Source organism: Rhinatrema bivittatum, chromosome 3 (genome assembly GCF_901001135.1).
Source record: "Rhinatrema bivittatum chromosome 3, aRhiBiv1.1, whole genome shotgun sequence".
Classification (NCBI taxonomy): domain Eukaryota; kingdom Metazoa; phylum Chordata; class Amphibia; order Gymnophiona; family Rhinatrematidae; genus Rhinatrema; species Rhinatrema bivittatum.
The window spans coordinates 376,859,320-376,882,571 of NC_042617.1; the positions used below are offsets into that span (position 1 = coordinate 376,859,320).

The 23,252-nt window shown below is 42.0% G+C and overlaps 1 protein-coding gene across 2 annotated transcripts in view; it reads left to right on the forward strand.

Annotated features, from left to right (window-relative positions):
- The window catches only part of PHIP (pleckstrin homology domain interacting protein), a 944,985-nt gene that overhangs the window by 221,848 nt on the left and 699,885 nt on the right, over positions 1-23,252 (forward strand). For both annotated transcript variants that reach the window (XM_029595577.1, XM_029595576.1), the window contains exons 13-14: positions 4,951-5,104; positions 20,712-20,846. In XM_029595577.1, the coding sequence (XP_029451437.1) occupies positions 4,951-5,104; positions 20,712-20,846 (289 nt within the window). The remainder of the gene's footprint in view (positions 1-4,950; positions 5,105-20,711; positions 20,847-23,252) is intronic.

Here is a 23,252-nt window from a genome sequence, read left to right on the forward strand (position 1 = left end):
TACCTAGACCGCACTGCAGCCCATAGGAAATCCACCCAGCTCTTTGTTTCTTTTGATAAAAACAAACCGGGTAAGGCAGTGGGCAAACAAACTCTCTCCAGCTGGCTAGCAGATTGTAAAGAGTTTTGTTACGACAAAGCAGGCCTTTCCCTCCAGGGACGAATAAAGACGCACTCTGTCAGAGCAGTGTCAACCTCAGTAGCGCACTATCGTTCAGTACCAATTGCTGACATTTGTAAAGCTGCAACATGGAGCTCTCTTCACACCTTTGCAGCACATTGCTGTTTGGACAAGGAAGGACGACAAGATTCAGCTTATGGACAAATCTGTCTTACAGAACTTGTTTCCAGTATAACCCCAACTCCTACCTCATCCAACCTGCTGTGATTTCAGGCTTCCTCAATTTTAGCCAACAGTTCTCCAGTTGTTGTGCCTGTTGCACAAGTTGTACGCTGTTGGTCCAAACTAAATACGAGTCAGCCTGTAGCTTGTTATTCACCCATATGTGAGGACTATATCCTGCTTGTCCTGGGATAAAGCAAAATTGCATACCTGTAATAGGTGTTATCCCAGGACAGCAGGATATAGTCCTCATGAAACCCACCCGCCACCCCGCGGAGTTGGGTCAGAAACATTTTATTTTATTTTTGCTAAAGCTTATTGCTACAAACGAGACTGAAGGGAGACCCCTGTGACTCGAGGGATCATGGCATGCTCAGTGTGCCAGTCAAAAGTTTCTAGAAACTTAGGCAGAAAGTTTTCCGCGATAGGGCTCCGTCCAGTGACGTCACCCATATGTGAGGACTATATCCTGCTGTCCTGGGATAACACCTATTACAGGTAAGCAATTTTGCTTTCTCTTGTGAACGCTGACATCTGCTAAAATACTTGCTCCATCTTTCTGACTCAGGTCTTGCCATCTTTTTGGTTCGTGTGCTCCTCAGCGCCATAGCATCTTACTATACGCTGGTGGACAGCAAACTGATCTCTATTTAGTTGCTGATGTCGCGGTTTATGAAAAGTCTATAGTATCTCAAGCCATTGGTACAAAAGACACCTGTTTCATTGGACTTAAATGTGGTCCTTTCCTAACTGATGAAGCCTCCCTTTGAGCCATTGGAGATAGCTTCTTTTAAATTCTTAACATGGAAGTTGGTGATTCTTGCTGCAGTGACTTTGGCCAAAAGTTAGCAAACTCCCTGCTCTTATCCACCATCCCCTATACATACAATTCTTCCACAGCAGAATGGTTCTCTGAGGACAAGCAGGATGGCATTCATCATACATGAGTGATACCATCCGATGGAATCTGCCACGGAACTTTGATCTAAAAGATTCTAGAGCTTTCATCATTCTCTACTGAGTATGTGCAGTTGTAGAGATCTCCCTGCCCCCTAAGCAGAACTCCTTAGGCTTTCCTTTTTCATGAAGCCATGTGATTGATGTATTCAGCTTTGCTCTTTCCCTCACAGCTACTGCTATGGTTTTCTGGAGCTTCAGCTGCCTTTTTTTTAATATCGCCCTTCTGTTTTTCTTTTTTCGTACCTTTACCTTTCGTCATTTGCTTTCTCCCTTTTTTTTCTTTTATTCAAGCTCTCTGCTGGCTGCATGGCGGGCCTAGTGCACTGTGCAGCCTGGAGGAGTCTTTGTTTTTCTAATAAATAATGCTGTATCTGAGCTTATTTCTGTGTCCTCTCCTTAATCTGTCTGTTTTTTGTTCTGGTGGAACTGACAGTATGCAGTCTATCTGTGGTCCGTGTAAACCTCTGGGCCTGGGGACTTACCTGAGTTCCTATCCTGGCAGGAGTTTCATGTCATTTCATCTGACCACTGGGCCATTGACTGTTACAGGTTCAGGCAGTGAAGGAATTGAACCCTAGACTCCTAGGAACTAGTCTCCATGGGCATCTGGCGCCCTAGATGATGTAACCTCTTGTGCTGCTTGACAGCTATGGCAGTGCTGTCCTTGGGAGAGAGGATGAGCATGAGCCAGGGCAATTGGCATTGCTGCCACATCATTAGTGCCATGGCTGAATTCTGTTGCGCATGCATGTCCATGCCAGAGCACCAATGGCTCAGTGCCATGGATGCCCCCGAGCACCATGGACATCCTCAATGCCATTGAGGTGACATGGCCACTTTCAACACCTGTGGGTGCAGATGATGGCCATGGACGCCATCAAGTTCCCTGTTACCCTCAACACTAGAGGTGCCCTCAAGCATTGGGAGTGAGCATCTTGGATGCACTATGGAAGTCATTGGCTCAAGGTACCATCAAGCGCTGTCATGGGCTGGTAACAGTTTTTCTGCCATCGAGCGCCATTGAGGCTGTCCAGAGGGATGCTGTGGAGAGACATCGACATCACAGATAACATCGTGTTGGGTGTCATCAAGCACTGTTTTGCATCATGAGCGCAATAACGGGGGATTGTATCAGTTTGATGCTCCTTTGTATTTGAATTTTTTGAACAGTGATGAACTGTGGAATTAATCCTTTTAAGACCATACATGTCTGAAACATATTGTTCATATCGATTTATGGATTGAGATTGCATATGTCTGCATTACAATAATTTATGGAGCACCTATTTCAAGGATTACTAAATATTAAACCCATTATTTGGACATTGTTCTCTCAATCTTTTACTGTTGGATTGTCTTATAAGTATGAGTCTACCTTTATCTACTTCTGGTAGCAACTCTTGATTCTGTGCCATCTGCTCTGAGTGGTAGGATTTGCCACAGATCTAATGTTTTTGCTGCTGCTGCTTCCAGGAATTGCTTGGTTTTTATGCCCATTGTCGTCCTCTGCCATTCATTGGGCATATTTATGTGCATGAAATCTGTTCTTCCATCTTCAGGTGCTAGTTACCCACAGTTTTCCTTCTGGAGAGATCAATAGTCTCAAATTGGTTTTCAGTTGTCTTGACAGCATAGGAAAACTGTGTAGTAGCTATCCAAAAGTTTTTTCTCTCTTGGTGCCTTGTGCCCTTTTCTATGCAGGAGTACTGGGTTCTTCTGCTGTTTGTCAGAGTTCACTGTCCAAAAGCTCTGATTATATTGTGTTTTGTGTTGTGAACTGTGCTTCTCGCCCTGCATTCGCATCTCACCCCTGCCTAAGGTACCTATGCTGTATGTTGGGACTTTTGTCTTTTATCTGTCCTGTGGGTCTCTTAGAGGTGTAGAACCAACTCTTCTCTCTTGTAGACCCTATTTATTTATTTTTTTTATTTAAGGTGTTTTGTATACAGACATTTGGTTTCGCCATCAGAACGGTTTACAGTAATCGTGAGAAAAAACAAAGGTTATATAAACATCATCGTAGCTTCTTGTCTTGGGATTTGTTACAGGTTGGCTGTCTCACAAACAGAAGGGAGAAAGGTGGTGCCTTTGGCACTATGGGGATTTCCCTGTTTTTTTCTTGTTCTGGTAGCCTAAAGTTTGGGATTCACCTATATGGTGAGGACTGCCATCCTGCTTGTCCTTGGAGAAAGCAGAGTTGCTTACCAGTAACAGGTTTTCTCTCAGGCTAATACATGGAGAAACCAACTCCCTCAGGAATCTCGCTCGCTTCCCCTGGGAGTTGGTTTCTCCATGTATTAGCCATAGGGACTGAGGACCTCTGCCTAGGGGGCAGGGAGATGAGTACAGCTGCACATGCTCAATAGAGCATGTTGAAAGCTCTAGAATCAGAGATCAAAGTTCTGTGGTGGGCTTCATCAGATGATGTCACCATGTGTGAGGGCTGTCCTTGGAGAATACCTATTACCGCTAAGCCACTGCTTTCTTTGTACTCACCTAAAATTTCTGCCGAAAGTCTCTTGCTTTCTACATCAATCAATCCATGTTTTGCCTACGTTTGTTCCAGGGGCCCCATGTGCATGAAGGCAAAAAAGCCCTGCATAGTTTTGGTTAGAAATAGTGGCTAGCATATTACAAAAGATGAGCTCAGCCATATCGTCAAACCTCCCACCTCTTCATATCATATGATCCTAATATGGTAGAAGTAGTGGTCGCCAAATGTACTGGCAGTTAGCCATCCAGGTAAATAGATTGACTCCTGCTATATCTTAGGGTTGCAAGTTGCAGACTGTGTAGCTCATCAGGTGAGAGCCATGACTTGTTCCATTGCTCATCTTCGAGAAGTACCCATTGAGGATATTCATACCTTTATCTCATTACTGCCTTGATAGTCTTTCAGAGACTGACAGTAAATTTGTACAGGTAGTTTTGCATAATCTGTTCTCGCTGTAGTCCACTCTCCATAGTGGAGTCTAGTTTGCTTACTAAGGATGCTCTGCTGCAAACGTCAGCTTGGATCTTCCCACATGTAATGACTATTTCAGCCTACTTATCAACTGAAAAAGCAGGTTTGCTTATCATAAATGGTGTTATTCATAGATAGCAGGATGAATTAGTCATGGAATGGCCAACCACTTCCCTGGAGAGTTGACTATGTAACTAGATTTAGCTCTGATACTGATTGGAGAGGCTCATGAGGCAGTGCTTGCATGGGAACTCCTGTACATGCTCAATAGAACTTAAAACTCTCTGCTAGCTAGGAGAAACAAGTCCGTTCAGTGTTGCTGGATAATGTCACCCATGTGTAACTGCTAATTCATCTTGCTATATATGGAAAACACCGTATATGATAAGCAAACTTGCTTTCTGTGTGATGGTCCTAATGAGTTATTTAATGAATGCTACACCATTTTTATCTAGTAGAAATCTTTTTTTCTAAATTAGTATGCAAACTGCAGGATATTCTGCTTTATTCTTTTAATATGAGGATTTTTTTTTAATTTTGTTTAGTTTTCATGATGACTTGATCATAGGTATGGCTTTAAGTTGTAAAATAAGATGAACTGAAAATCTGTGATAATTTAGGGATGGTAAACATTTGGTCAGTTCTTTGTTTGACACACTAGGTTTGTGCTCTTCTGCTTTCAGGCATAGTGTGCAAGGAGTAGAAGACAAAATTACAAAACTGAAAGTTACTATGGTCGCATGGGACCGCCATGACAATACGGTTATCACTGCTGTCAATAACATGACACTCAAAGTTTGGAACTCTTACACGGGCCAGCTCATTCATATCCTGATGGTAAGAAAATGTGCAGATGGTAGCAGTCTTGCTCCATCAGAAGATATTAATTAAAGCAACATGCTTTTCTTAAAGCTGCAATGCTGCTGCAGGTCAAGCTTTTTCTGGGAAGTTCTTCAGAAGCAAACATATATTTTATTACTTAGGAACTGAGGAAATGACCAGAGAGCTTGCATTCATCTTCTTTTTCCTCCTTTTATGAAATTTCAGACATCTCTTTTTAGCTAAGATAGAATGCATGATGGACATTACATTGCTACTTTTTTTTAAAGAAATCCTTAAGTTAAAATTACTATTAAGAATGTTCATCTGTGTTGAAAGTAGAGCTGCTTATCTTTCTTAGTATTCCTGAAGTTTTTGTGTTAGGAATGGGTGAACAGATTGTGTGAAAGTCAACCATAACAAGCACTGCTATATATGAATTCAGCAAATATTTATCAAACTTTATGCATGTTTTAGAGAATATTTGAATATGACTTTCAAAGATAAAACCCAACTAGATCTCACTTAATGTGGCTTTTTCCCCCCAAGTAGATTTCAAAAGGAAATGTACATGTAAGGCATTTGTCTACCCTGTTTGTTAGCATAGCAAGGTTAGGAAATATTTCTTCAGTTCAGATTGCAAAGGTCAAACAGATATGTAGTGACTTTTATTTAAAAAAAAAAAAAAAAAAAAAAAAAGAGAATCCCTATCATGGAAGAGATTGTTTTTATTTATTTATTTGAAGGCCTCATTTAGATTTTCATGCTAAATAATTTTACTGTTGTATATATGAAAATATTGTTAGCTATTAGACTTCAGTACTACATAGAGCAGTGTCCCTAATGGCTGACATGCACCTTCTCTTTGTAGATTAATCAATATTTTTTTTCTGAAAATAAGCAGAATCAATATTTATATGGATGGGTGATGACATTGGATTAGACTTTCTAGCACCTTCTTGTAGATTCTTAGAATTCTTCAGGGTATGCATAGTAGTTCTTGCAATGTTACATTCCTATAGGCTGATTGACTCTTTCTGCACAGAAGAACAGATGTATTTTTCTTCACAGAGCGGATTTCCCCTGTTAACATTGCTTTTCCCCTCCCCACTCTTTCAGCCTTTCTTGTCAGTGTGCCTTGGAAAACTTTTTTGTGCCCCTGCTGGTTCCCTAGCCAGTTGGGGTTTTTTTTTAATGACTTTTCAAGTTTTATTTTAGTTTATTTTTGTCATTCTGTCAACAGATCTGCTTGAGACCATGGCTCTTGTCTGGCTTCTCATTTATGGTTTGTCTTCATGCATTGTCTTCTGAGTAAAAATAGCTTTTGATTTCCTCTCATAAATTTTTCATATTATTTCCACAAAAAAAGGCTATTTGTGCTGAAATCAAAATAAAGGCCACGGAGATGAAAATGTTTTTGCTGTCCCAACTTGTGCTAAGTATTAGCTATGTGTGCTCAGGCATGGAGCTCAGTGGTCATGGCACCAAAGAGATCGAAGAAGGTGAAGCATTGGCGCAGGTCCCCTTTGACACATGACTCCAAGAGCCTTGGAATATTGTAGGCTTTGTCTAGAGTTTAGTTCTGCTTGTGATACAAAGCAATCAATGCAACAGTCTCTGGAGGTCCATCTTCAGGCTTCTAGCACCACTTGAGAAGCTACAGAGAAAGACAAGCCACTTGCTTAGGTCTGTCATATTTTTGGTTCATTACTCTTTGAGTTGGAATGTTGAAGGAGAATTGCAGAGACAGTTTCTCAGTATATTGAGTACTAGCAATATAGCAAATAACCCTACTGCTGTTTCCCATTTGGCATCAAGTAAGAACATAAGAAAATGCCATACTGGGTCAGACCAAGGGTCCTTCAAGCCCAGCATCCTGTTTCCAACAGTGGCCAATTCAGGCCATAAGAACCTGGCAAGTACCCAAAAACTAAGTCTATTCCATGTTACCATTGCTAATGGCAGTGGCTAGTCTCTAAGTGAACTTAATAGCAGGTAATGGACTTCTCCTCCAAGAACTTATCCAATCCTTTTTTAAACACAGCTATACTAACTGCACTAACCACATCCTCTGGCAACAAATTCCAGAGTTTAATTGTGCGTTGAGTAAAAAAGAACTTTCTCCGATTAGTTTTAAATGTGCCCCATGCTAACTTCATGGAGTGCCCCCTAGTCTTTCTACTATCCGAAATAGTATGATTTTAAACACCTCTATCTTATCCCCCCTCAGTCGTCTCTTCTCCAAGCTGAAAAGTCCTAACCTCTTTAGTCTTTCCTCATAGGGGAGTTGTTCCATTCCCCTTATCATTTTGGTAGCCCTTCTCTGTACCTTCTCCATCGCAATTATATCTTCTTTGAGATGCGGCGACCAGAATTGTACACGGTATTCAAGGTGCGGTCTCACCATGGAGCGATACAGAGGCATTATGACATTTTCCGTTTTATTCACCATTCCCTTTCTAATAATTCCCAACATTCTGTTTGCTTTTTTGACTGCCGCAGCACACTGTACCGAAGATTTCAATGTGTTATCTACTATGACACCTAGATCTCTTTCTTGGGTTGTAGCACCTAATATGGAACCCAACATTGTGTAATTATAGCATGGGTTATTTTTCCCTATATGCATCACCTTGCACTTATCCACATTAAATTTAATCTGCCATTTGGATGCCCAATTTTCCAATCTCACAAGGTCTTCCTGCAATTTATCACAATCTGCTTGTGATTTAACTACTCTGAACAATTTTGTCATCTGCAAATTTGATTATCTCACTCGTATTTCTTTCCAGATCATTTATAAATATATTGAAAAGTAAGGGTCCCAATACAGATCCCTGAGGCACTCCACTGTCCACTCCCTTCCACTGAGAAAATTGCCCATTTAATCCTACTCTGTTTCCTGTCTTTTAGCCAGTTTGCAATCCACGAAAGGACATCGCCACCTATCCCATGACTTTTTACTTTTCCTAGAAGCCTCTCATGAGGAACTTTGTCAAACGCCTTCTGAAAATCCAAGTATACTATATCTACCTGTTCACCTTTATCCACATGTTTATTAACTCCTTCAAAAAAAGTGAAGCAGATTTGTGAGGCAAGACTTGCCCTGGATAAAGCCATGCTGACTTTGTTCCATTAAACCATGTCTTTCTATATGTTCTGTGATTTTGATGTTTAGAACACTTTCCACTATTTTTCCTGGCACTGAAGTCAGGCTAACCGGTCTGTAGTTTCCCAGATCGCCCCTGGAGCCCTTCTTAAATATTGGGGTTACATTTGCTATCCTCCAGTCTTCAGGTACAATGGATGATTTTAAGGATAAGTTTCAAATTTTTACTAATAGGTCTGAAATTTCATTTTTTAGTTCCTTCAGAACTCTGGGGTGTATACCATCCGGTCCAGGTGATTTACTACTCTTCAGTTTGTCAATCAGGCCTACCACATCTTCTAGGTTCACCGTGATTTGATTCAGTCCATCTGAATCATTACCCATGAAAACCTTCTCCAATACGGGTACCTCCCCAACATCCTCTTCAGTAAACACCGAAGCAAAGAAATCATTTAATCTTTCCGCGATGGCCTTATCTTCTCTAAGTGCCCCTTTAACCCCTCGATCATCTAACGGTCCAACTGACTCCCTCACAGGCTTTCTGCTTCGGATATATTTAAAAAAGTTTTTACTGTGAGTTTTTGCCTCTACAGCCAACTTCTTTTCAAATTCTCTCTTAGCCTGTCTTATCAATGTCTTACATTTAACTTGCCAATGTTTATGCTTTATCCTATTTTCTTCTGTTGGATCCTTCTTCCAATTTTTGAATGAAGATCTTTTGGCTAAAATAGCTTCTTTCACCTCCCCATTTAACCATGCCGGTAATCGTTTTGCCTTCTTTCCACCATTCTTAATGTGTGGAATACATCTGGACTGTGCTTCTAGAATGGTATTTTTTAACAATGACCACGCCTCTTGGACATTTTTTACTTTTGTAGCTGCTCCTTTCAGTTTTTTTCTAACAATTTTTCTCATTTTATCAAAGTTTCCCTTTTGAAAGTTTAACACAAGAGCCTTGGATTTGCACATTGTTCCTTTTCCAGTCATTAAATAAAATTTGATCATATTATGATCACTATTGCCAAGCGGCCCCACCACCGTTACCTGTCTCACCAAGTCCTGTGCTCCACTGAGAATTAGATCTAAAATTGTTCCCTCTCTCGTCGGTTCCTGAACCAATTGCTCCATAAAGCTATCATTTATTCCATCCAGGAATGTTATCTCTCTAGCGTGACCCGACGATACATTTACCCAGTCTATATTGGGGTAATTGAAGTCTCCCATTATTACTGCACTACCAATTTGGTTAGCTTCCCTAATTTCTCTTAGCATTTCACTCTCCGTCTCACCATCTTGACCAGGTGGACGGTAGTATACCCCTATCACTATAGTCTTCCCCAACACACAAGGGATTTCTACCCATAAAGATTCAATTTTGTATTTAGTCTCATGCAGGATGTTTATCCTGTTGGACTCTATGCCATCCCGGACATAAAGTGCCACACCTCCTCCCGAGTGCTCCTCTCTGTCATTGCGATATAATTTGTACCCCGGTATAGCACTGTCCCATTGGTTATCCTCTTTTCACCATGTCTCTGAGATGCCAATTAAGTCTGTCATCATTTACTGCTATACATTCTAATTCTCCCATCTTACTTCTTAGACTTCTGGCATTAGCATACAAACATTTCAAAGTTTGTTTTTTGTTTGTATTTTCATTCTGCTTTTTAATTGATAGGGATAAGTTAGAATTTTTTTAGCTCAGGTGAGTTTTTAGTTACAGGCACTTGGACTACTTTTCTAATTATTGGAACCTCACTGTCGGGATGCCCTAATTCTAATGCATCATTAGTATCCTTTAAAGATACCTCTCTCCGAACCATGCGCTGCTGAGCGACTGTCGGCTTTCCCCTTTGTTCTAGTTTAAAAGCTGCTCTATTTCCTTTTTAAAGGTTAGCGCCAGCAGTCTGGTTCCACCCTGGTTAAGGTAGAGCCCATCCCTTCGGAAGAGACTCCCCCTTCCCCAAAAGATTCCCCAGTTCCTAACAAAACTGAATCCCTCTTCCTTGCACCATCGTCTCATCCACGCATTGAGACTCCGGAGCTCTGCCTGCCTCTGGTGACCTGCACGTGGAACAGGGAGCATTTCAGAGAACACTACCCTGGAGGTTCTGGATTTAAGCTTTCTACCTAAGAGCCTAAATTTGGCTTCCAGAACCTCCCTCCCACATTTTCCTATGTCGTTGGTACCCACATGTACCACGACAGCCGGCTCCTCCCCAGCACTGTCTAAAATCCTATCTAGGTGACGCGTGAGGTCCGCCACCTTCGCACCAGGTAGGCATGTTACCAGGAGATCCTCACGCCCACCAGCCACCCAGCTATCTACATTTCCTAATAATTGAATCACCAACTATGACGGCCGACCTAACCCTTCCCTCCTGGGCAGTAGGCCTTGGGGAGATATCCTCAGTGCGAAAGGACAATGCATCACCTGGAGAGCAGGTCCTTGCTACAGGATCCTTTCCTGCTACACCTGGTTGGTGCTCTCCCATCATGAGACCTTCTTCCTCCAAGGCAGCACCAGGGCTGCCAGTCTGAAGTTGGGACTTGACTACTATGTCTGGAATTGGGCTTGTGGTATAGAGAATCTGCATTGGCACAGACTTAGATTGTAAACGCTTTGGAGATAGGAAAATCACTACAGTACCTGAATGTAATTAACTTTGAAGTGATGAAAAGAATATAAATTAAAAAAATAATAAATACTTGGTGTTGCATGAGCTTAGAGAGGGAAGCATCTCCAACTCATGGGAGCCATCTGGCCCCTGACCCCAAGAGTAGACCTTTGGCACCAAACGGGCATCTTCTTAGAGCTAGTGCCATCTCAGGTGTCACCTTTTGGATTTGTTGTGAGTCTGATTGGTCTTGGGGTTCCCCTTTCAGGTTAGCAGAGTTTGGTTCTGAAGAGGCGTACTCTTCTGACTACCCCTTGGAACCCACTCCTCCAAAGGTAAGGAGAAGATCTCCACCTGAATACTTCTCCTTTTTTCTCATTTTGTACAGGTAATGCCTAAGGGTATTCAATTGAATTGACAGTCAAAGTAAACCCAGGTAACAGCATTTGGACTCTTCAAGCATCTGGATGCCCTTAAGGAATTGGGGCAGTGACTGCCTACCCACTTTGTTCGGATGCATGGAGCAGAATGTGAGAATCCCCATACTCTGTACTCCCAGTTGGAAAGAAGGTGAACACCAAGTGCTCTGTCTAGACAGATGAAGGATTTGACAAGTTTCTGCTGCCACACCAATTTGTGCTGGTTGACTCTACCCTGGAAAGGTCTTATAAGTCTTGATGTGTCCTGGGGTTACCAGGACATACGAGTATCACACCGTAGAAACAGTATCAGAATGCCATACTATAGGCTCACATAGTATTATATCAGATCTGCATGGTCCAATATTTGCATTCCATCTTGGAAAAGGCACAGCAATTCACTGACTCTTTGTCTCAAAAGAAAGAGTGAATTTATTTCTCTGCTGGATGAAGGTGAGACATGTGAAAGGCATTATATCCACCTAGCCTGTGATGCTTTTGAGATAGCATAGAGAACTTCTGTGATCGCTGTTGGTTAGCTTGGACTATCATGGCACTGAGCATCCAGCTTCTATAAGAATGTGCAGGGACGGCTGGCAGATTTGCATTTTACTGGAGGGAATCTCTTTGGAGATAGGATCAAGGAGACTGTGGATCTTCTCAAAGACCACCGTGGCATGCTTCAGACCAACTCCACTACTTCTGTCATAATACTTTTCTCTATCAGAAGGATCAGGAGTAAAGAGTGTAGAAGTAGCTATTTCCTCAAAAAGCTTCCACAGCTCAGTTTGCCTCATGCAGTAGCAGGGCTTCAGACCTCAACACCACAAGGATAGAAACACTAAGCCTCACACTGCTACCCACTCAAAACCAAGGATAGATTTTTGATTGAATCTAGAGATGATATCCTCTACCCTTGTTTTCTTTCCAAAAAGCCTCCCTGTGAGTAGAGGTCTGAGGTTTTATGCAAACTGTTGGCCCATTATAAATTCCAACAGCTGTGTCCTTCAGTAATATGAAGGCTACAAATTATGCTTTTAAGAGCACCCTCTAAATCACCTCTCTAAAAGGGTAGTAGTATAGTATCGCCGAACAATTACTAAGACCCGCTCAGGTTGGAAGTTTCCTTTCTCTTTCAGGCCAAAGTGGCCAAACCTGTCCCACTGTAGGAAGGAGTGAGGATTTTACTAGAGATACTTTCTGGAGGATACCATCCCATTCTAACTGAAAAGGCTTTAAACATACTCAGAAGGTAAAGTTGACTCCCTTAAGCATCATGATATCCCTGTTAAACAAAGGAGACTGTTCTCAGGGTTTGAAAGAAGGATGCATTCACATAATCTATGCAGTAAAGCTTAGCATGCATGTTAAGGGCCTTTTGTGCATGCTAAAAATGGCATGCTATGCAGTAAAGCCTTGTGCACAATAAAATGGTTCCATAGCACATTAGCAGGTATGCTCTAAAATAAACATGTACCTTCATGTTAATGAGCGAGTTCCATATACAAATGAGATTCTCTGGGCTCTCCATAAATTGTGTGGTATTTTTGCTTCACCTGCTCTTTATTCTGGACCTATTTAAAGCAAAATATGTACCAACTTCCTCAGACCAGATGTTAAATTTTGAGTGAGCATGTTGCCTCAAGAAATCCCCTGTGTTAACTGGCCTGAAGTGCAAAGGCTGGCTGACAGAGGGAATTTCATCTCCTTACCCCTCAATCAAGAACAGAGCCCTTGTGGAAAATCAACATTGTCCACCCAGCACAATCAAGCACTTGTACCCCACTTAAGGTAGCCCACCCCTTCTAACTATTCTAGAGGGTCTCCAGGGCAGACCTTTCAGCTGAAACCAATGCTCTACTCCGGATGATGCTGCTAGGCAGTGCTTCAGCATATAACTCACCACCTAGCAGTGTAATGTTGGAATTCAGTAGCGGTGCCAACAAGGAGGGCTCTGACTGGGGTAAAGGAGGGCAGTGTGTATTATCCAATAAAAATCTTTTCCTAGGTACAAAGAAAATTTCATCTATGAATTGTGTGATTTCAAGTTATAGCAATCTCGAACTGTGAAAGAACATTATAAGCATGGGAATTTTTAGAAAGATTTATGCCATTATACAGAATATTATGATTACATTTTGGAAAAGATTGAAACATGTTTTTCCTTGGACAAGCAGGACTGAGTTCAGCCATACAAGTGGGTGACATAACTGGCTGGTGCTGGTGTGGAACATGCTCCCTCAGGGTTTAGATAGACCTAGAAGTCTTTCTGAGCATACATGGGATTTCCTGATCGCCACTGCTGCATGAGTCTCCCCAGTCGATTTTCTACTGCTGAAGTGAAAAGATGTTTGCTGTCTTTGCCATTTGTTGATCTTACTGGTATTTTTTGCTTTTCTTTTTCCCACTTGCTTTTTTTTTATTTTCATTTGATCTATTTATCCCAGGACAAGCAGGATGCTAGTCCTCACATATGGGTGACATCACTGACGGAGCCCTATCACAGAAAACTTTGTCAAAGTTTCTAGAAACATTTGACTGGCACTCGGAGGCCACTGAGCATGCCCAGTATGCCATAATTCCCTGATCCACAGGGGTCTCCCTTCAGTCGTCTTTTTTTCTGCGCTATTAGCCTCGTGGATCAGGAGCCCTGTGTGGTATATTCGCACTTCAAAAAAGTTAAAAAAATCATCAGAAAAAGTTATCCCACTGTAGGGATCTCTTTTTTTTTTTTCACCACCGGTGAGTAAAACTTTTTTCCGGTTGTTACCGTTTTCAAAAAATTTTTAGTCAGTCATGACAGCTGTTGGATTTTCAATATGGCTACCGGGTTTAAAAAATGCCCGAATTGTACTCGAACCATGTCCATAATGGACCCACACACCGAATGTGTTCTATGTTTAGGAGAAAAACACGTATCAGCATGCCTGAAATGCGCTGAAATGACACCGAAGTGCAGACTAGATCGTATGGAAAAGATGGAGCATCTTTTCCAGCTTCAATTGTTGCCGTCGACTTCGACTTCAACGCAATCGTCTCCGGCTGGAGCGGTTAAAAAATTGATTTTGAAACCTCGATGTCGTCCGGACGAAGCGGGTGACCGACCATCACCAACCCCTTCTCGGTCGTCTATCAAATTGACCTCGGTCATCGAGAAAAAGACTGCCAAGCATCGGATGAAACATCGGCATTGTCATCGAAGGCCTCTGGATCCAGATTCTGACACGATGCCCGGAGTTCCTTCGATGCCTATCGAACCAACTCCTAAGAAACCTCAGATGGATGAGTCATCGATGCCCTTGGGGCCCATGAGTCCCAGGCGATCCCCACCAACATTGGTGCCAGGTACCATGCCACCACAGGGACCTGTGGTCCGGGCGGTTTCACCCTTACTGCCACCCGCTATAGCTGCTCTGAATTCACCAGCTATAAGGGCGGACCTGGACATATATATATGCAAGGCAGTTCGAGATGCCATCCGGGAGTTACCTTCAATGCCAACACCAATTCCATCGTCGACGCCAACACCGGCACCGATGCTGATGCCAGATTTGTTGCTGTTGGCACCAATACTGTCAAAAGTGGACACTCTTATTGGTGCCATACTGGTGCAGCCGCTGGATGTTTCGATGCCACGGCCCACAGATGAGGATGTATCGAAGACTTTACCGATGCCTGAACCAACCCAAGGTCCATCGGGAGTTTCTCATCCCAAACCTTCCTTCTCTCCATTACTTCTATCGAGGCCACCGATGAAACCATCGATGCCCTCGATACCACCTTTCCATCTTCCTTCGCCTCCACGTCGACCCGACTTGTATACCTGGGAAGATGCAGGCACCGATACTTCCTCGGACGAAGTTCTATCTGATCCATCGCTTCCAGAGGAAAGAAGACGATCTCCCCCAGAGGATCTCTCTTTTTCTACCTATGGTCTACACTACAGTAACACTATGAAGAACTGACTGTTCGTTTGTTTGATTTTCTACATGGTTACCCGCCAAGTTAAGTTTATAAATTACTTATTGGTTACTCTGTTAGCTAATTCTTTCTGCTCTCTTGTCCTGAATTTGCATTACCCTGTTTTTTGTAACTTCCTCCTATACTTTTTGGTTACCCAACGTTTTGCTGTAAACCGGTACGATAAGATATTTATCTTGAGCATCGGTATATTAAAAGATTCTAAATAAATAAATACCTTTGTTAAAGAAATGGCTGATACCATCCCTTTCCAGTTAGAGATGGAGGAAGATACCAGACAAAAAACTTTAGAAGTTTTACAATTTGTGGATCCACCAAAAGAAGTTCTTGCAATACCGGTGCATGAGGTACTTGTAGATCTCCAACACAGGTGTGGGAACACCCTTGTACCACACCACCAGTCAATAAACGGACTGATGCCACCTATTTGGTACAGCACATTCCAGGGTTCCAGAAACCTCAGCTCCCCCACCACTCTGTGGTGGTAGAATCGGCCCAAAATAAATGTAAAAGAATTAAGTCACATTCCTCTATTCCTCCAGGAAAGGAGCATAGATTCTTAAACACCATCGGAAGAAAAATGTTCCAAGGCTCAATGCTGGTTTCCAGAATTGTCATACCAAGTTTATATGAGACAATACCAGCGTAATCTATGGAAACAGCTGCAAGAACTATCTGATTCACTTCAACAGTTCCAGGATTCTTTCAATAACAATATTTATAAAGGCCTGGAAGCTGGAAAACATGAAGTTAGAGCAGCATATGACAGCTTTGAAACTTCATCCAGGATGGCTGCTACAGGCATTAGTGCTCGCAGATGGGCCTGGCTGAAGGCCTCAGACCTAAGATCAGAGATACAAGAAAAGCTTGCTGATCTTCCTTGTACAGGAGATAATCTCTTTGGAGACAAGGTACGTGAAGCTGTTTCACAGCTCAAGGAGCACTCAAACTCTGCGTCAGCTTTCCTCTGTTCCAGCAGAACCCCATTCTTCTGCACGCAGACTTCCCAGGAAAGACTCAAAAAGACCATATTACAGACCATGAAGATACTGCCCCCCCCCCCCCCCAGCACCTCATGGTAGGTCATCAAGACCTGTACAAAGAGCCCAAACCCTGCAACCAAGAGCTCCTAGAGCCCAGCCTTCACCCAAGACAGGTCCGGCCTTGGGGTTTTGAAATCTCACCAGAGAACAGAAGCCTGTCCACCAATCCGACCCCCAACTCTTCCTGTAGGAGGTCGAATAGTCTTTTTTCACCAAAATTGGTTGCACATCACCACCGACCAATGGGTACTCTCAATCATATCTCAAGGTTACCATCTGGACTTTCTAACTCTACCAAATGACGCTCCACTGAGATCGTTCTGGACAACTCAGAATCATTCCACGCTTCTACAAAAAGAATTATCCACCCTTCTGAGAGCCAGGGCAGTGGAACCAGTTCCCTGGCCTCAGCAGGGCAGAGGATTCTACTCCCGATATTTCCTCATTCCAAAGAAAACAGGAGGCCTACGTCCCATATTAGACCTCCGGAAACTCAACAAATTCCTGCACAAATAAAAGTTCAGAATGGTATCCCTAGGCACCATGCTACCTCTTCTTCAAACACGAGATTGGCTCTGTTCTCTGGATCTTCAAGATGCTTATGCTCACATTCCAATATTCCCTCCTCATCGCAAGTATCTACGCTTTCTGGTGGGACATCAGCATTTCCAGTACCGAGTTCTACAATTTGGACTGGCCTCAGCACCTCGAGTGTTCATAAAACTGATCCTGAGTTATGAGAGTGGGTGCTGTACCCTTTCCCTAGTCTCCTCATAGTGCCAGGTATCGGCTTTCTTTTAGAATCTTTTTCCATTTTTATACACACATTTTTGCATCTCTTTGTGCTATTAATTCCATCTTTTGTTTGCGATTCTGGCCAGTTAATCACTATTTTGAACCAGACACATTTACTATCTATCCATTTTTTCCGGGAACAGCACTATCTCAGGGCTTGAAATGCAAGATTGGAATGGACTATATTTTTAAATGTGTGTGTATATTATAAAATATTTTTAGTTTTCAGATGAAGTTCCCTTTATTATACCTTTCTTTGGACTTTCTTTGGTTTCTCTGATAATGGCTTTTTCTTTTTTTTTTTTTACTGAGGTATTTCACTGATCAACCTTGATTGGCTGCCTGCATATCATGTGATCTTTTTGGTGCCTTTTTTTTTTTTTTTTTTTTTAGTCTGCTTAAATCATCCTGAGTTTTTCTTAGAAGCTCTATTTGCGATGAGAGGTTGAATTTACTGTATGGTAAGTATTGTTTAGGTATCTTGTGTTTTGTAGCCGCCTTGGCGAAACACGGATTGTCATGTGAGCTGACTGTTCTCTGTTTCTATATTATGTGAAGAATATGTTGATGAAGATTTTATTAAATAAATTTGGTTTGCTGTAAGCAAACAATTGTTTGGGCAGATCCAGAAACTTTACAACACACTTCTCTTTTTTGGATGTTCTTTGGAGTATGTTGTGCAGTTTTCTCCACTGTATTATGTATGTAATCTGCATGGATTGTAAAATAAGCCTAATATAAAATTTTTAAATAAATGTTCTGCGATAGCACTGTTCAGTGATGTCGCATACTTGTGTGGCTAAATTGTTCAGTCTACAGAGAACATCTGTTACAGGTAAGCAACATTACTTATTTTTTTGACCCAGCAATTTCCTCCTGGTTCCAGCTCAGTTGGAACCAGCCTTCATTCGCAACTCATCCCAGTCATCGTATTGATAGTCCTTGGGTAGGGGCCATAGACCACAGTTTTCTCTGGAACCCAACTAATATGGATCCTAAATCTGGCCCCTACATATCATTATTGAATGATGGTTGCTACATTGTTCCCTTGGAGGTAATCAGTGCTGCCTTTGTAGCATCCCCAGTTCTGGCTGACCTGAGATGCAGACGCTCAGCTTGGAATCTGATTCTAGATCTTTCATTGGGCTGACCCTTTGATTGAAATATTTAAGTTTATAAAGTAATGCATAATCCTGGAAAATATATGGACCTTTAAGTTTATTTGGGATTGAACGGAAATACAATGGTACCATGAGAATTCTTAAGTCATTTTTATAAATTTTATGTTTTTATAGTGACTTGCATGCAAAAATATGCATTTTCTGTACTGGAAAAGATAACATAGCATAAAATAATGTACTAAAGCCCCTTCATGTCATATAGAAAATGGTGTTTTTTCTCAAAATATAAGTCCAGTAACTGAAATTTGGGAGTTAAGATAAAAATTTAAAATGACAAAATGAATAGTTTGACAGAATTCAGCAATGCCATTAGTGAGACAAGCTTGAGTAGACATTACAGTTGCAACTAAATACAGTTTACGCCAGATGAAGAAAAGCAGTTTTAGTATAAGCATCAGAACCAAAATATATTTAATCTTCAGATGCTGTCTGAGAGAGACCACTGACCCAAGTCTTATGCACTATTTCATTGTTCAATATTTAAAAATTCTGTAATCTGATCTTGGCTGAAAATATATACATTTTTTGGTATAAGTAACCTTTTACGTGGATACATAAAGTGAAATTAGTAATTTCTTGCACGCAATTTAGAAATCTTTCTGTAAGCCTGAGTAACTCTGGAAACATCTGGATACATCTTTAGTTTGATCCACAAAAATGTTATATGTTTATGGTGTAGAAAAGCTTTAAGACTGTTTAGATTTCAAACAGAACCAAGAAGCAGCATTTTTATATTATCAGTCACTTGAACACAGAATATGACGACAGATAATGAGCTAGGCCCATCTATTCTTTTAGTGGTCTTGTTCCTTTCTACTGCAGACCCTTCTTGTTCTCCAGGCTTGGCAAGCACGTCTTCCTTGCCAAGATTCCTCTGTTTAACACATGCTTTCTTGAAGCCTGTTTTGTCACATCACTTATACTAGAAGTTGTTCTGTGAAACACTACAGTTTCTGTAAGGATACTTAGGTATCTTTGTTTTACTCAAGCTTCATATGATCTCTTCTTTTAGAATGTTCTTTCCCCTGAAGTGTTTAAATATTTTAAAAATAGGAAACACTTGCTGTTGTGGCACATCCAACACTCATCAGGGTCATAATGCCACATACCATCATGATGATTTGGAACTTTTTGTAAGTTTACTACATAGGAAATGACTGAGTCATGGAATATCCAGTTTTAATTGAATGGATTCCTTGATTTATTCGTGTGTATTATCATACTCCACCACTGTTCTGGAATACTATATATTTCCTTGCTACAGTTGAATTAAAATTTTAAAACGTTGCTAACTTAGGGGTAGATTTTCAAAGGGGTACGCGTGTACCCCCCGAAAACCTACCCCAAACCCCCCCTGCGCGCGCTGAGCCTATTTTGCATAGGCTCGGTGGCGCGCGCAAGCTCCGGGACGCGCGTAAGTCCTGGGGCTTGCATGGAGGGGCATGTCGGGGGCGTGTGTGTGTGTGGGGGGATGCCACGAGTGACGCGGTGTTTCGGGGCGGGCCCGGGGACGTGGTCGAGGCCGCCTGACCAGTCCCCGGGTCGGGTGATGGCGCGCCAGCAGCCTGCTGGCACGCGCAGATTTACGCCTGCTGTCCGCAGGCGTAAATCTGCCAACAAAGGTAGGGGGGGGGGGGTGGTTTTAGATAGGGCCGGGTGGGTGGGTTAAGTAGGGGAAGGTGAGGGTAGGCGGAAGGAAAGATCCCTCCGAGGCCGCTCCGATTTCGGAGCGGTCTCGGAGGGAACAGGCAGCGCACGCTGGGCTCGGTGCGGCAGGTTGCACAAATGTGCACCCCCTTGCGCGCGCCTGGTGCACGAACAAAAGTACGCCCGCGCGTACATTTATAAAATCTACCCCATAGTCTAGTGTTAGAAGAAATTAAGTCTTTTTTGCAGTTTCAAACGAGCATTTATATATTGAAATTGGAGATGGGCAAAAATATTGTTATGGTATCACAATCTAAAATGCCACCTTAATCCAGGTATAAATAGTTGGGTAAGGTTTTCTTGTACTCCTTGATCGAAATACTACTTGGATTAAGAGGAGCACATTGAATTGCCTTTGTAGATCATGGTGTTGGCTCATCTGCAATTTCTAGACCCTACCTGAATGTGACAAATGAGAAGAAATCTTTCGGGCTGATTTTAAAAAATTTACATGTGTAAAACTGGGTTTTACTCGATTAAATGCTCTTGAGTAAATGGGCTTTTGAAAATTGCTACAATATATGCCATTGAATTGTCCATAGGATTTACTTGTATAAGTTCATTTTACGTGAGTAAATGGCTTTTGAAAATTGCTATGATAGTATGTTATATTTATGTGCGTAACTCCTTTGAAAATTACCTCCTTTGAGTTTAAAATAAATGTTTCAGACAGCTCTCTAACTAGAAATCAGTCTTGTTTGGTATTAACAGTAAAATCAAATAATTTAAAGCAAAGTTTACATTTTTTCGGTATTATCTTATTTCATTTCAGGGACATGAAGATGAGGTTTTTGTACTTGAGTCTCATCCATTTGACCCTCGAGTTCTCTTCTCTGCAGGCCATGATGGAAATGTCATAGTCTGGGATCTAGCAAGAGGGTTCAAAATCCGCTCATATTTCAACATGGTAAATAATTTAGTCATAAATTAGTAATGTTACATATAATTTTTTTTTCATATTTTTCTTTCTCTAAAGTGCCATCCCTACTTAATCTGCACTGTCTCATTCCTGTGATGATTGTGCTTCAACATAGGAAGACAGAGATCTGCAGGAAATACACATTTAGAAGCTTGTGGAGGGTTATAGACCTTATTGGTTTTCACCCTTTTGTCAAGGGATATGTTATTCTCATCTTTCTTCATCCTATCTTTGCTGTCTCTTCTCCCTTTTAATATTACTAGCCTTAACATAAGGCTTAGGGGGTAACCTGCACAGAGCGACAGTTACTACCATAAGAAGCTTCCTAGGCAGACTGGATGGACCATTTGGTCTTTTTCTGCCATCATTATTATGTTCATCCTTTCCATCCCTTCTCCTCTTTTCTAATGTCTCTTTCTCCTCTCTCCCTTCCTCTTTGCTGTTTCTGTACTCTTTTTTTTCTACCTCTGAACCTTTCCCTGTCCTGTCTTCTCTTACTGCCTGTTGACCTGTCATAGTGTGCAGCTGTCAGCAGAAAGGGAAATTTAGGGCTACTTCATAAGACTGTTTCTCTCTCTCTCTCATGAATACACATCACATGAAAAGAGCTCAGATGTTCCATACTTTGATAGAATGTGTAAGAAGATATTTTGGATTCATTCAAGCATGCCTTGCCTTAAAACAGTGCTGCTTCATTGTCAAGCAAAGCAATAATTTTATTAAAGGGCAAACAATTTCAAGGAATCAGTAAAACATTTTCAATGGCTAGCTTTAAAAAGCTCTATAATTGTCAGCAGTCAGTTTTGTTACATATACTTTTTCATCAGAGAAACAGGATCTTCGTATCTTCTCCCAGATCAGTCCAGGCAATTGGGTTTTTCTCCCATACCAGCAGATGGAGACAGAGAAGAAAAGCTTTACTATACTGTTAGAACATAAGACAGTGCGCCATCTGCAGACATTTCATATTCTTTGTTTCCAGCAAATGGTAGATGTGCAAGACTTGCAGTTGGCTGTTCTGGTTGACAGTTTACTTCCAGGAATGGGCAGGATCCTGGCGGGGCAGCTTATCCTACTCAAGTAGGGACAAGCAGGGGGTTAGTGACCCTTCTGGTGCTCTTTTCTGCTGAGGTAGGTTTGAAAGTCAGTGGGGCTGTCTCCCTTATCCCCTTGCCTCTCCTCTGATATTGCTGTCAACTCCTGAATTCTGCTACTCTGGATCTGGTAAATTAGTTTTTTCCTTTTACCTTTCAAGACTATTTAAGTTTAAAAAAAAAAGTAAGTAATGCAGTTTGACAGTGCTGGAACTCCCTGCTCAGTGAGAGTTCTGCTTAATAGCTGACAGCCATCCTGGGATTCGGAAGCTTTCAGAGAGGTCATTACTGATAGTGCAGGAGAGAGGGTAAGCAGCTGCATTTGTAGGTCACTGTGGAGCCACATAGTGCTGTAGTTGATAGTGTCTCCTGTGGAATGGGGGAAGAAAGCTCCTGCATGTGGGGGGAGTGGAGAGCAATCCAGGCTTCTGGCCAATACAGTGCATGGTCGGGAGGCAACAAGGGCAGTTCCAGGTATTCCTCTGCCGCCGAGGAGTCAAAGAAGGCTGGTTTAAAGAAAAATGTTCATTGTTTCGGGTTTGGGCCTGCAGAGGATCACAGCAGAGCACGAGTGGCAGCCATTTTGTTTCCTCCCGAGTTGAAGAGTAAAGGGTGAGAAACTTTCTTTGAGCTGTCAGCCTTGGTCCTGATAGTGGTGCATTTGCATGTCATAGGGGTTGGAAGCTAAATCGTTTGCTTACCTAGCTTTTGCAGAACAGGCCTTGGCTGAGTCTTTTATCCCCAGGATTTGAATTTTTTAATACACAAGGCCTTATTTTTTACTTAAATAAGGCGTGGGCTTTGTCACTTTTGGGATTCAGGACTCTTTGGCAAGGTAAAGTCCTCCAACAGTGCATTCTTGACTAATAGAGTTGGTCGAGTTTGATTTGAGGAGGAATTTCCCAGTGGGGATCCAAGAGGGAGCTGATCTGGGACCTGAAGGTCTAGAAGAGATTCCTGTGATAAAAAGGGATGATCCCAGAGTGGTATGGGCTTCTAAGAGAAGATGATTTCCCTGCCATGATTCCTAGACTCTTGCGGAGCTGGGTAGTAAGGAGAGGGGAGCAAACTAGTTCTGGAAGGTGAAGATTCCACTTTAAGAGGGCTGTGAGGGTCCACTAAATCCTTATCTCAGAATGGCAATGGCATTAGTCAGTGTGGGAAGTAGATTTCCCAAAAGCAGAGTTAAAGGTTGGAAAAACCATGGCATAACTTAACCCCTTGTCTGAGGAGGCCTCAGATCAACTGAAGTTGCCTAGAGTGGATGTCATGGAGTCTTCATTTACACTAGAGTCTACTA